The sequence below is a fragment of the Thermothelomyces thermophilus genome, chromosome 3 (assembly GCF_000226095.1).
Source record: "Thermothelomyces thermophilus ATCC 42464 chromosome 3, complete sequence".
Taxonomy (NCBI): Eukaryota; Fungi; Ascomycota; class Sordariomycetes; order Sordariales; family Chaetomiaceae; genus Thermothelomyces; species Thermothelomyces thermophilus.
The window spans coordinates 1,043,805-1,057,409 of record NC_016474.1 but is presented as its reverse complement, the minus strand read 5'-3'; the positions used below and the strand labels follow the sequence as shown (position 1 = coordinate 1,057,409).

At 56.1% G+C, this 13,605-nt stretch overlaps 5 protein-coding genes across 5 annotated transcripts; 3 read left to right on the top strand and 2 right to left on the bottom strand.

Moving 5' to 3' along the window:
* Window positions 1-7: 7 nt before the first annotated feature.
* MYCTH_2091974 (uncharacterized protein) lies at window positions 8-1,493 on the top strand (the record flags this gene model as incomplete). Its single annotated transcript, XM_003662645.1, has 5 exons — window positions 8-652; window positions 758-902; window positions 1,016-1,136; window positions 1,207-1,296; window positions 1,362-1,493. The coding sequence occupies exons 1-5, from the start codon at window positions 475-477 to the stop codon at window positions 1,491-1,493; spliced, it is 666 nt and encodes a 221-aa protein (XP_003662693.1). The 5' UTR covers window positions 8-474.
* A 262-nt stretch (window positions 1,494-1,755) lies between these two features.
* Window positions 1,756-3,657, bottom strand: MYCTH_2315052 (uncharacterized protein). The gene is made up of 8 exons (XM_003662644.1): window positions 3,634-3,657; window positions 3,479-3,542; window positions 3,381-3,412; window positions 3,212-3,322; window positions 3,059-3,146; window positions 2,541-3,003; window positions 2,340-2,484; window positions 1,756-2,285 (listed from the first exon to the last, which is right to left on the bottom strand). The coding sequence occupies exons 2-8, from the start codon at window positions 3,489-3,491 to the stop codon at window positions 2,145-2,147; spliced, it is 993 nt and encodes a 330-aa protein (XP_003662692.1). The 5' UTR covers window positions 3,492-3,542; window positions 3,634-3,657; the 3' UTR covers window positions 1,756-2,144.
* A 560-nt stretch (window positions 3,658-4,217) lies between these two features.
* On the bottom strand, window positions 4,218-5,214 carry MYCTH_2315051 (uncharacterized protein). Its single transcript, XM_003662643.1, has 5 exons — window positions 5,139-5,214; window positions 4,987-5,072; window positions 4,904-4,927; window positions 4,705-4,829; window positions 4,218-4,647 (listed from the first exon to the last, which is right to left on the bottom strand). Exons 1-5 carry the CDS (start codon window positions 5,176-5,178, stop codon window positions 4,473-4,475), a joined length of 450 nt encoding a protein of 149 aa, XP_003662691.1. The 5' UTR covers window positions 5,179-5,214; the 3' UTR covers window positions 4,218-4,472.
* A 554-nt stretch (window positions 5,215-5,768) lies between these two features.
* On the top strand, window positions 5,769-6,565 carry MYCTH_2315050 (uncharacterized protein). Its single transcript, XM_003662642.1, has one exon. It carries the CDS (start codon window positions 5,774-5,776, stop codon window positions 6,173-6,175), a length of 402 nt encoding a protein of 133 aa, XP_003662690.1. The 5' UTR covers window positions 5,769-5,773; the 3' UTR covers window positions 6,176-6,565.
* A 4,018-nt stretch (window positions 6,566-10,583) lies between these two features.
* On the top strand, window positions 10,584-13,392 carry MYCTH_2303620 (uncharacterized protein). The gene is made up of 5 exons (XM_003662641.1): window positions 10,584-11,190; window positions 11,329-11,410; window positions 11,475-12,369; window positions 12,444-12,920; window positions 12,990-13,392. The coding sequence occupies exons 1-5, from the start codon at window positions 11,049-11,051 to the stop codon at window positions 13,236-13,238; spliced, it is 1,845 nt and encodes a 614-aa protein (XP_003662689.1). The 5' UTR covers window positions 10,584-11,048; the 3' UTR covers window positions 13,239-13,392.
* The last annotated feature ends 213 nt before the right edge of the window (window positions 13,393-13,605 follow it).

Here is a 13,605-nt window from a genome sequence, read left to right as displayed (position 1 = left end):
GCACAACGGAAACCCGATTGCTCTCAGGAATCACTGCATTCTTACTTGCGTGTCTCCGACATATTCATCGAATCACCTAAAAAATAGAGCATTACGAGAGCTCAATTCCTCATTAAGCAACACCCGCTCCCCCACGGCCATCGACCTTGCACCCCGCAGCTCCTTCCAGCGCAGCAACACCCGCATTGCGGACTTCCCACCCCAAGATTCCCACGCCTTTCAGAAGCCGACTCGTCCGTCACCTATCTGCGGTCACCAGCCCATCACATACACTGCCAACGCATCCACCCCGCCACGTCGTCGATCCAAACAGCCAGGCCCGCTCTCCCCTGTCAAGGCTGCAAAAATACTCTACAGCGGGAGTCGCGCCCCGCGGAACACCCCGAGGATATAAACCAGGAGGAAGCAAAAAACTAAAGGGAATAAGGGGGGAAATTTTATTAAAGGAAAGGGACATACACACACAGACACAAAATGTCATTCGATCCGGTAATGCCCCCTTACAACGCCTCGGACCCGGCCGCCCGCTTCCTCTCGGCGTCGTGCCTCGACTTCCTCCTCATCGAGCTCGTGCCCATGGCGTACCGCGTGACCAACGAGCTGGGGGCGGCCGCGCGGGAGCAGGAGGGCCTCCTACAAGGGGGGAGCAGCGGTAGCACGAACGGGGCGCCGGAGGGCGCGGGAGCGACGGGCGGGCCGTCCGGGTCGACGGAGTCCGGGGCGGGAGTCAGGGGCGGCGCCAGCGGCGGAGGGAGAGGGAGTGCGCCTGCTGGTGCTGGTGCTGGGGCAGGGACGGGGACGGGGACGGAGACGACGGTCATGGACGAGCAGGAGGAGAGGGAGGCTGTGTTCTGGCGGTTGGAGAGGATCGGGTATCGGGTTGGGCAGGGGCTTGTGGAGAGGTATGTGCCCCCCCCCCCCCTTTTTTTGGCTTGACAAGCCCGAGTTTCAAGCCAGTCATGGCGAAGCACCCCCCCCTTCGTCCGAAACAGGAGCTAACAGATGGCCCGTTGAGCAGATTCTCCCGGGACAGGCCACGGTTCAACGACACGCTTGACGTGATCAAGTTCCTCTGCAAGGACCTCTGGACCATCGTCTTCCGGAAACAGGTGGATAATCTAAAGACGAACCACCGGGTATGCGTCCCTGCGTTTCCCCCTCCCTCCCATATGCCTCTTTCGAATCTAGACTGACTCGCGAGTCAAGGGAGTCTACGTCCTGACAGACAACTCCTTCCGCCCGTTTTCTCGCATGAGCGCTGAAGTAGGCAGCCAGGCAGTCATTCGCGCACAGCCGGTAAACTCACTTCCCTGGTCCCTGGTCCCTCAGCACAAAACCAAAACTAACGTTTCATAAAATAGTTCCTCTGGTTCCCCTGCGGCATCGTTCGTGGTGCGTTGGCCGCCCTCGGCATCACAGCAACAGTGCACGCCGAGACGACCGAGCTGCCAGGCGCAGTCTTTCAAATCAAGACTGTTTCCACCAAGCCATGACCCTTCTTCTTCTTCTTCTTCTTCTCCTTTTCACCACCTGTTCATTCGCGCTAACACGGTTAAACCTTCCATTGCCGATCGGGGGTACGTTTTCTGAGTAATGAGGGCGCAGAGATCCACCATCATAGAAAGCTTTCATACCCACTTGCCTACATAGTATAAGGAATTCGGCGGTTTCCGGTCACGGTTCAAAATGCGGAAAGAATGGGGACAGATGGCGTACGGCGTTTGAGATGTTAACAGCAGAGGGCTAGTGCAGCGGAATTTGTAACTTTGTTTTGGCTTCTATCGTGTTTGCGTGGAGCAATGTTCTCAATACCCAGCTTTCAGGGAAATATCCGCCTTTTGTGATATCCGTTCCTTCTGTTCTTTTGTTCCAACTGCCTTCGGATCCGGCAGAGTCGATAATGTCCGCCCTCCTCTCTCCCATTCCGAGCTCGTCATCGTTTCACCCCTCACAGCCTAATGAGAGAAAACACCAATCAGCTACCGAATCCTGACGGAAAAAGAGACAAAAGATTTTATATTTGCTCTACCGGCCACGACGGGTTGAACTAAATGCAAGCCACCGAAAGACCGTGCAAAGGCAACATTGGCTCAATGCCAAACCAAAAAATAGATGGATACCATCACAAAGTGGGGGAGGGGTATTCACTTCTGGGGGGGGTTGTGGGCGAAGTCGATGCCCTTCTTGATGTTCCGCTTCAGGCCCGACACTGCCGCCTCGAGCAACTTCTTCTCCTTGTCGGTGATGTCGCCGAGGATATCGACCGCCTTCTCGGCGCCATTAGGCTAGAGACTGCATTAGCGTACTGAAGCTCTTCCTCTATCCTCTTTGTGACTTACGCCAAGCTCGATGGGAACGGAGAAGAACTCGACACCGGTCTTCTCGGCAATCTCCTTGCCACCTGGGATGCCGGGAAGGTAGACGTAGCTTGGTTCAACGAGGCCCTTGACGCCCGCGGCGGCCTTGAGGAGCTTCTCGGCGAACCTTGATAGCGGTTAGCAAAAATAGAAGTCGAAGGGTGGTTACTGTCTGGCGCTTACCTGTAACCAGCATACGCCATCGAAAGTGTGGCAGAACCAGCGCCGTCCTTGGCCTTGACAACCTCATCACCACCGAACTGGACGCGGTTGACAAGAGCGTCGTACTTGTCGTCCGGAATCGTGACAGACGGAGCGATCTTGCTGAAAAGCGGAACAATGGTCTCGCCGGAGTGACCGCCAACGACGGGGACAGTCAACTCCTGGGGGTTGCTCTTGCCGGCAATCTCGGCAACGAAGGTCTCGGCACGGACAATGTCGAGGGTGGTGACACCGAAGAGGCGCTGGGGGTTGAAGACGCCCTTGGCCTTGAGCACCTCGGCCGAGATGGGGACGGTCGAGTTGACGGGGTTGGAAATAACCAGGATGAAGGCCTTGGGGGCGACCTCGGCGGCCACCTCAATGAGGCCCTTCACGATGCCGGCGTTGATGTTGAAGAGGTCATCACGGGTCATGCCGGGCTTGCCTAACAGCACTGTCAATACATACGTCGGATGAGCAAGCCGGGTCGGTCTACGCACGGGGAATGCCCGCCGGGATGATGATGATGTCGGCATCCTTGAAAGCGGTCTTGGCGCCGTCGTTGGCGGGCAGGTAGCCAGTGGTTTTCTGACCGAGCAGCAGGGTCAGCCGGGTCTGAGAACGCTGCCGGGTTTAACGGCTTTTCCACTTACGGCGTTGGATGAAATGTGCGACAGGTCGGTCGCAACACCGGGGGTGTTGACAACATCGTAGAGTGCGAGCTCGCTGACGAGCGGAGAGAGCTTCAGGAGCAGCGACAGCGGCTGCGGGGTACCGATGGCGTCAGCGGGCTGGCTCCAGAGAGCTTGAGGGCATACGAACCTGTCCAATACCGCCGGAGGCGCCAGCAACGACTGTTTAGGAACAATGTCAGACCAGTTGATGCCTACATCGCCCAGAAGATGGCGTCGTGTGCTTACCAGCTTTGACCATTTTGTTTGGAGTTGGAGTTAGGATCGGAGGCAGCGGAGGATCGTGGGGGAACTGTTGACGTCTCGCAGTCTGAGGGTCAGCTCTCGATTGTAAAAATGCAATTGGAGTTCGCAGAGTGCGAATATTAGACTGGAGCACTGACCTGGAAAGTGATGCAATGGTTGAAACAAGTAAGTCGCTGGGAAAGTTGGAAGGTCACGATGTTGCAGACTCGAAGCTTTGGTAGCTTAAGTACCTAAGTCATGCTCAGAGAGTTGGCGGGGTCGTGGGGCAGCTTGCTTTGAAGGCCCGTCGAACCGCGGGAACACTCAGTTCTGCCCCGCGTTCACACACCCCGCCGAGACGGCCCCATGCACACCACCCGGGTATGTACCCTGCTCAATACATTGGAGTTTTGGCGGAAGTCCGACGCCGGACGCCGCATATTGCGTACTCAGGCGCCTCTTAGGTGTAACTAAAACACTCATTCTAAGGTATGTTTTTATCTTGCACTTATTGCAATGTTAATGCTTATAGTCGCTTGCCGTTGAAGCTTCGAAGTGAGACTATCCGAGTCCCTCTTCCGAGGCCCGGCGTTCGGTCTGACGCATCGGGCAAGACCGGGAGTCGCCCATGCTCAAACCCGAAACTGTCCGCCAAGGCACTCGAGACGCTCAGAGAAGTCCCCGACAACCCCTTTCGATCATCTACATGTCGTCACACAAGTGGGCTCCAGGAGTCGGACGGTAAAGGCTTGGCACGCAGTTGATTCTGCTCTCATCACATGTATTGTGCCGCAACGCCATCCGGGTTGCGATGACCCCGCTTGAGTACTGATTCTTTGGATATCAAACGCCGTGGCCGTTCCCGGAATGCAAGGTTTGGAAATCCGTCCTGTCCTATTGCCCCGCATTCCACCATCTGTCAAGTAATCCTCGACGCGAGGTTTTGAGAGCTCATGCAGAGCTGCCTTTCCGACTTGTCCTGTTCCTCGTCAACCATCTACTGCTTGGCAGCAGCAGCCTTCTTGGCGGCATTGCCCCTCAGCTTCCGCTCGGGCTCGGGCTTCACGGGCCTCTGGGAGCGGCGGATGGCGCTGGCACGGGCGACCGCGGCGGCACGGAGGTCGGGGCGGTAGCCGTTCTTGGCGGCCTGGTTGGCAACGGCCCGGTAAGTCCTTCCGAGGACGTCAGTAACCCGTTATACCCCGTCTCGAGGGATCAATTCAACTGACTTGCGCGAGGTCTTGTTACCGCCGTAGGTGACGGTGTAGAGGCTCGAGGCCGGCTTGTTGGTCGCAGCGGGCTTCTTGCTGATCACCTTGACGCCACCCTTCTCGTTGGGAGAGATGCCGATAGCCTATTTCATTCGCTATTAGATCGTGTTCTAGCCCCCGGGAATCTGCCATGAGAACTATGCTCTCATTATCGTACCTTGTCGTTGGCGAAACCAGCATACTGTTCCCCTTTGTCAGCCAATACTCTTTCTCCGAAATTTGTATTTTAAGTCGCCGTACCTTGCGCGAGTGCAGGTTCGTCAGGTTAAGGGGGTCCCGCGAGAACTGGCCCGTCTTCGTCTTGACGAGGTAGGAGTTCTGGAGGCCTAGAGAAGAAGGGTTTCTTTAGCAAATCTGCAAGACGCTCCCAAGTTCGCGATCCAGCAACTTACGGGACACCTCCCAGATGAGGTCAGCAGAGACGTTGGACATCTTGGCGGTATGGACGTTGAACAGGCAGCAATGCGGTCAGGATCAACGGACGTCTTTCAAGTTTTCGTGATCTTGAATTTCAGAACCCAGGGCCGGATTTTTGGCGCTGCGTGTGGGCTCGCCTAATTTGCCTTTTTGGGGGGCCATTTTGGTAAAGAGCACCGATCTGATTAGCCAAATCACGCTATTCCCAGAACAGTAATGGCACGAGAACTTGGGCCATGGTCCGTGCATCCGTTCCGCCTCCCCCATCCGTCGTCCTCAACTTGCCAGAGCTGAGGGCGGCCTCTTCAGCGGTACACTTGGGACCTCCTGAGTGTTTCACGGTTAAACCACCAGGGTTCGCCATTTAGAGCCCGAGGAAATGGTCCTCGACAAGAGAAACTAGCGCGCCCCATTCTTCCCTTCGTTCAGGTTCCCTTTTCTTCCTTCGGCCTTCTTCTTTCGCACTCGGCGCATCGCGCGCATCTTTCCGAATCTTCCGCCCCAGTCTGCGTCCCAGAACGGCATTCGCCGCGCGGCAGCCCCCCATATAAACGCCGTCTCACTAATACGACAACGCATACACCCTCAGTCTCCTCTGACCAAACCGACGATGGACTACCTACTTTACAGCCTTACCTTCCTCGCCTTCCTCTTCGCCACCATCCTCTACCTGACCCGCGCCCGCTGGGTCCCGCCGTTCCAGGATCGCCTTCACAAGGCCCACTTTCCGGGCAGCGCCTACCTTTATTCGCATCTCGGGCCGGGCTCTTTTGAGGACGACATCGAGGCGGGATTGTCGTCGTCCAACTTCGACCTGACGGGCAATGTCGAGGGCGGGGACAGCCGGTCGGGTTTGGACGACACGGCCAAGAGGGAGATCCTGCGGATCATGAAGAAGAGGAGGCTCAAGTTTGACGAGGCGAGGAAGGTGTATATGGAACAGCGATTCAAGGAGAACGGGATTGGCGCCGACGGGAGGCCGAGGGATCCGAAATTCGTGAGCTTTTCTTAAGGAGGGGAAACACGAGGTAGGGGTTGCCATCCCAGAGGGGGAGATACCCGGGTCGAGGGCGGTTGTTTTTGATTTCCTGTTCTACTATTTGTTTAGGTGTGGTTGAGAAAACCACCCAGGCTCTCGTTATCATTTCCTTTATCGCGCATCATATCGCCTCTCACGTACATTTTCTTTGGCTGGGACTGCAAGGCGTTCAAGGGGTTCCTGGGAGGCTTGGGTCCATACTTTCTCCGCAGGGGTGGCTTGGACGTTTTCGTGAACTTAGGTGCCGGATCAGATACTCGCGTCTTACTCTGACGGTGCCAAAGTGCCATTACCTATCTGCATCAACGGGAATGGATATGGGATATACTTTTCCTAGTCTTTTCAATACAATACTTTACCGTCTGTGGTTCAAAGCAGGGATTTGTGTTCCCACTACGGTCAACCTACGCAGACGGGTATGTGTGACTGTGTGCATGCAGGGCGTTGGAGGTAGTCTTTTATTCACGTGCATACCTCTGGTATTGGCTCCCACTATTTCTCAATACAGCTGCTGGCATGATGGCTAGTTGCTGAGATGCCTTCACCTTTGTAGCACTCAAGATACGTTCTGTCGCGCCTCCATACAGCGATCTGCAACTACACTAACCAGGGCTAACGTATTGAGAGGGTGGAAGCATACTTTGCGTAGCAGTGCCTGAATAAAGCTCCGTTCTTCTCTCGCATGAGCTCTCTTACAATGGCCAAGGTCCCCAAAGTTTCGATAGCTAGCTTGGGGCTAAAGCCGTTCTAACCGAGTTGATAACCTTCGCTCAAGGTCTTGGTTTTGTAAGCAAGACATCGTGTGATGCTGCGCAGTTACGAAAGTCAGGGAATTTATAAGAGCAGAGCGAAGTCGCTTCAGATCATCGCTAAAGCTAGCATCTTATCCGCTTCCCTACACGGGATATCGCCTCGTCGCCTTGTTCGCGACCGGAATGGGGATGAATGACTGGTAAAGTTCCGATGGTGGTGGGGCACCGTTTGTCCCCGCAGGTGATTTACGAGACACAATAGTGTTGTGCATAGTTTCCATGCAGGCTTGTCACCTGTCGATGCATCCAATGTCGCTCAGTGACTCCTATAAAGAAAGTATGGTGCTGGGAAGAGGCCAGATGAAGGGCCGGTATGATTCTCAAGTAGTTGATCTCAGAACCGTCGGTTGCATCTCAAAAGGTCGTCGGGAGTGAGCGCTTCCTAGTGCTGAGCGTTAAGACAAGGTTGAAGAGATGGCTGCGGTATCGTGCGTGCGCAGCCAAGAAGTTACGGGTATACGGATTATAGACACTACATAAGAAGAACGTCCCAGGGGCGGAATAAGAGCGTGTAGTCTCGTGTCAGACTTTCTTCTTGCGCCTGCTGCGTAAGGGCCCTTGAATTGAAACCTAACTCGAGCCTCAAGCATGGACCCTAACCGCCTTTTATCTCCAACCAACCTCTGTAGGTCTTAAGTTAGAGAGAAGCAATCGATCAATTGCATCGTTCTGTTCAGTAGGCCCTCACACAGACGAACGCTAACCGGCCCAGAGAGCAGCTGAGTATCGACATGAGATGGAAGCCAATCCGGGACAACTCGGGTTGTCTCAGCCGCCCGATTCGGTCAAGCCTGCCCAGCAGCCGAGCTTCGAAAAGTGGAACGCTTTTAAAACCATGACATCAGCCCACCGTCGAGGGCTAACTACTAGTAGGGGGTTTTCGGTTTCACGTTCGGTTCTCTCGTTCCACCAGAATCGACCTGCAGGAAAAACTTGGCACCGATTCCGGATGGTCCCCTGTACGGATTACACTACTCTGTTCTGTGGACTTGGTTTTGGCTTGGTCCCACCAGAATCAGTTTCGACCAAATCCTTCCTTTTGGAAGCAAGCCCTCAGCAGCCTAAAAGCCGAAGATTGGGTTATACTAAGCTGTGGCACATCTCCGATAACTACGGGTAATCTACTAAATATATTTTGAAATTGAAGGCAGCCCACGGTGACCAGCGGAGATCTGGGTGCTGCGTGCAACAGATGGACACCCACTGAGACAGCCAGACTGTGCAGTTCACCTCAACGTCGGGCGTACAGTACGTACTATGTGGCACAATTGTACTACAATATTCGGACAAGCGATGGCGTCCTGTGGCTTGATCGTCTATGCCGGCCAGGAACTCAAGCCGAGATCAGTTTCGGGCCGCACATCCCTCTTGCCGAGTCGGCTCTCGGGGAACACGTATATGTACGTACTATGTACATCCACCGATCGACTGGAATGCTCGTGTTAATCCTCGATTCGGTGAAGCCAGGAATGCGGCTTCGGCTGGATCATCACGCCAATCTTCAGGGTGCATGCAAGCCCATCAAGTGACTCCCAGACCCGCATCTCTTCGTTCGCAGCAACCGGGATCCTGCCAGGGATCAGGTCCCAATGTGTTGTTTCAATTGTCTGAGAAAACGGACCGGGGGCTGATTGTTACCGCGTTGTTTCTGGAAAGTGCTGCTGGCTGTGTCCCGTCCATTTACACATGTGCGAAATACATGCCATAGTTGCAGAGTACTTCGTATCCGTGCCGAAATCACATTACACTAGTGTGCGTATGGAGAGGCAACAACACTCGCTAATGCTATCCAGCGTTGATAAGAGAGCCAACCAACGATCAAGGAGGGGCCAAGGCATCTGCGTCGCAGCAGTGGGTAAGGTAAGGTGACTAACGGAAAGGGGTGGGGGAGGGGGAAGGGGGGGCGGTGTATATTTGCTTGTGTTGGCACTTGATCTCAAAACGGAATGCCGGACAACAGAGATGACAAGTCAAACACTCGGACAATTCCATGCACAGTCCCGCAATACCGCGGATATAACCAGCCAGATGGAGTCCCGTTACTGCATGACAGGGCAAAGCGCAACGTAACCGTCAGCATGCGACATGCAATATGAAAGCGACGCAAGGCAGAGTTGCTGCAGCAGCGCTCGTGCCGCCACCATAAGATATTTCCCTACACTACAACCGCGTGGTACCTCAGGTTGAGGAAGAACAGGCCGATCGCAACCTGCGGGGGAAGACCGGACTTTTGGGCTAACAAGGTATCCTACGCAGTACGATTGCTCCAACAACAACTACTACACGTGCTAATACCATCAAGATGTAAATACCGGGTGCTGAAAATACACCAGGTAATGATGACACTTGTAATTAACTCCTAGTAGGGAGGAGTGCCGCTCTTTCCAGGCGGGTGGTGGAACAAACTCCGAGGCTACGATGCACCAAGCTTGCGCTACACTACTTCAGGCTTCTTGGTTTCCCGACACACACCAGACGGCGCAACATGCAACCTGCCCCGAGCGACGGGCGACGAGTGGCCAGCCAGAGAGAAGGGAAAGGGATTACGGAGTACTGTGTACTCTGTACGGAGCAAAGCCTGCGGATAAGCCAAACGGGGAAAGCTTTTTGCCCCACACACACACACACACACACACCCGTCCTCTGACCTTTGCACTACTTCGTACGCTACCTTAGTGTAGTTATTCACCCCCCGGTGTATTTGCATGAGGAAGCGAGCGATGGGTAGCGCGGGGCCGCGGGGGGGTGCTGGGTTCGGTTTGCCGAGGCCGCATAACTAACCGGTCCAGAGTCCAGACAGACGCGTTGGCTGTTGTTCGGGCTTGACAAGCCGGATAATTGTGGCTGCAAGGCACCTGCAGCACGTCGGTGCAGAGGTGGATGTACATACATACAGTACCTTATGTACATACGGATGTCCACACATAGTTACACATATACTACATATAGGCGAGGCACCTGTATCCATAGTGTCGTAGTAAGTACTGCACCTTTCCGAAGACTCTTGAATTCGCAGTGCCTGAGCCGAGAACCATACGTCTGAGAGAGCAAGCTTGAGTCAATTGCATGCAATACACTACAACTGCACTACGGAGTAGTTACGCATTCGTAGATATCAGCAACTCCGTCCATGGCGAGGTAGTCACATGCAGCGACGTCTTAATTTTTCTGTTTCTTTTTCGAGCCGGTCCGAATCGTTACGGAGTACATGCCCTAGTGTAAGTCGGTCGTTCGCTGCCCATGTCCTGGGGTACAACCAAAACGTGAGCATTTTTGGGGTCACTCCGTCTGCGGTGGCTTCTGCACACTCCTTTCTGGCTCCACTCCCCGCCCCCAACCCACTCCCTTCCACTTTCCAGAACTGCCACGCTAAAGACTGCCTGGCAACGCACGGCCCAGACCCACCAGGATCCGCCTTGCACTGCAACACGCCTTAGCTGTCCCCACCCCGGCGCCGCATCTTGACCCTTGTCCCTGTCTGCTGCTGAGCTCCGCGCCTTGACTTGCTTGGGTGGCGCCCGCATGTCGGGGCAAGGTACCTTTTTTTTTTTCGAGCAGAATGATTTGGCGAGCCGATTGCCTTGCGCTTCCCCCAAAGTTCATCAGCCGCCCCCTCCGCTTCTGGGGGTCCCCGTCCTTTTCCTTCCTCTTACGACGCTCTTTCCCTCTGTCGCAGCACGGCCCGCTCCCAACCAAGCATCACGGCTTCAACTTTTGCATCACGCGCTCTCCGCCGACAACCAGCACCGCGGCTTGCTTCCCCAAGCTTTTAGCGGTCATTGGGCTGACGTGCATCCGGTCCACGCCAAGACGTCGTCCGCGTTCCAGTCTGTTTTTGCGCCCGCGCGCGGGGAGGCTGAACCTTCGGGCCAGCTGTTGATTGGGAAAAATTTCCTCCATCACCAGCCCGGCCAGCCCTCTCATCCGCCTACGCATCGCCAATTGTCAAATCCATCGCATCTCTGCCCATCCCATCGCCTAACTGCGACCATAAAGAGGGGGGAGATAAATTCGGATCATCCGACCAGAACACCATGTCGATGTATCCCGGCCATCGAGGTATGGGGGGCGTCCCCCCTGCCAATGGCGGCGCCGGCCGTCTGAATGAGCTCCTCGACCAGATCAGGGCCGAGTTCGAATCGCATATTCGACAAACCGAGACCTACGAGCATCAAAGTGAGCCGTTTTCTGTACTGTACTCTGTGCACTCGCTCCGTCCCGCGCGCTCGATGGACCGGCGCTGGGTCTTGGCGTCGCGTGGCTCGGTGGCGATGTGATGGTGTTAGGCGGGCGCTAACAATTTCTCCCCGATAGTCCAAGCTCAGGTACAAGAGATGCAAATGATACGTGAGAAGGTCTATCAGATGGAACAGGCCCAGATGGGTCTCAAACAAAAGTGAGTCTCGCACAGTATTGATTCGACCCGGTTTCACCGCCCCTAACACGCGCAAAATCGTCAGATATGAGGAGGAGATTGCCATGTTGCGCCGCCAACTGGAGAATCGCGGAGGTCCCCCGGGCCCCATGAACCCGCCTCCTCAGCACGTCGGCCCTCCTCAGCCGCCCCCGCAGATCGGCAATCCAGGGAACAACACGGTCATTGGGGCCATCCTCTCTGGGCAAGTCACGCAAGGCGGCCTGGCTCCTCCGCCGCACCCGCAGCAACAGGAGCAGCAACCTTCCCACTTGCCCCCTGCACCTCCTGGGCTCCAGGGCCCGCCGCCCCCGCCTCCCCCGCCGTCCCAGCAGCCTCCGTTCCAGCAGCAGTATCCCCAGGGTCCTGCACCGGGCGGCTTCCCTCCCCAGCCTCCGCAGAGCACCGCGTCCCCGGGCCCGGGCAACAAGCGAGCCATCGGTAGACCTCCGGCAGCCGGCCCGGCCACGCCGCAGATCAACACTCCGGTTCCGTACAACGGACCCGGTCAGTCTCCTCAGGTTCCCACTCACCCGACGCCCGACCACACGAGGATGGCGCAGCACCCCGCTCCTCCCCCGGCTCATACCAATGCCCTTGGCGATCTCGAGCTCGAGCGTCTGCCGAACCACATCAAGAAGGTCCGGGACGACTGGTGGGCCATCTTCAACCAGAGCGTGCCCCGCGTCCTGGACGTGGACCTCGTCCACACGCTCCAGCATGAGAGCGTCGTCTGCTGCGTGAGGTTCAGCCACGACGGCAAGTACGTCGCGACGGGCTGCAATCGGTCGGCCCAGATCTACGATGTCAACACGGGCGAGAAGATCTGCGTCCTCCAGGATGAGAGCATCGACCTCAATGGTGACCTCTACATCAGGAGCGTTTGCTTCAGTCCGGATGGCAAGTATCTCGCTACCGGAGCCGAGGATAAGCTCATCAGGGTAAGTCCATCCATTTTTAGCCATAGCACTGCCCCAGTGCAGACGTGTGTGCTGACGGACTCTATAATAATAAGGTCTGGGATATCGCCGCGAGGCAGATCCGTACGACGTTTGCCGGCCACGATCAGGATATCTACTCGCTGGATTTCGCCCGCGATGGACGTACCATCGCGTCCGGCAGTGGAGATAGGACTGTCAGGATCTGGGATCTGGAGACGGGCAGTTGCAACTTGACGCTCACCATCGAGGACGGCGTTACGACCGTTGCCATCTCGCCCGACACCAAGCTCGTCGCAGCCGGCTCTCTTGACAAGAGTGTCAGGGTGTGGGATGTGAAGATGGGATACCTCCTTGAGCGCCTCGAGGGCCCCGACGGCCACAAGGACAGCGTGTATAGCGTTGCCTTCTCGCCGAACGCGCGGGAGCTCGTCAGCGGCAGTCTGGACAAGACGATCAAGATGTGGGAACTGACGACTTCGCGTCAGATCGGCCACGGCCAGCAGCCCCCTCTCAAGGGCGGCCGCTGCATCAAGACTTTCGAGGGCCACCGGGTACGTTGTTTTTTGCCTCGTGTTCTTTCGTCCAGCTCTCCATGACCGCCTGCTAACGAACCGGCACAGGACTTCGTTCTTAGCGTCGCTCTCACCCCCGACTCGGAATGGGTGCTCTCGGGATCCAAGGACCGCGGCGTCCAGTTCTGGGACCCGCGCACCGGCCACACCCAGCTGATGCTCCAGGGACATAAGAATTCCGTCATCTCGGTGGCGCCGAGCCCAGTCGCCAGCCCGACCGGCGGCTTCTTCGCCACCGGCTCCGGTGACATGCGCGCTCGCATCTGGTCGTATACCCGCCTGGACAGAAGACCATAGACTGGCGCAGCCTCAAGGGGGGAACACACCGGCGCAGAGCCGTCTGGGTCTGGCAGCGTTCGCGCAGAATGAGAGCGTACCGCCAGACGCGGCCCCTGGCCCGCTGCCGCTCAGTCTTAAGTCTTGGGAAGCGCATAACCAAGCCACTTCCACGCAAATAGGTTTGTGCCATGTTGGCCGCGATCAAGGCCTGGAATCTTGATGGAAGACCATGTCTGCGCAGGTTAAAGAAGGGTGCGATTGCGATTACTTGGTTCGAAGGTTGATTTATCCGAGGTTGGAGTGACGTGGGCGGTTTTCCCATCTGGATGTCGCGGCGTCAGGAATGGCTTGAAGATTTTCCCTTTTTTTTATTTTATTTTGTTTG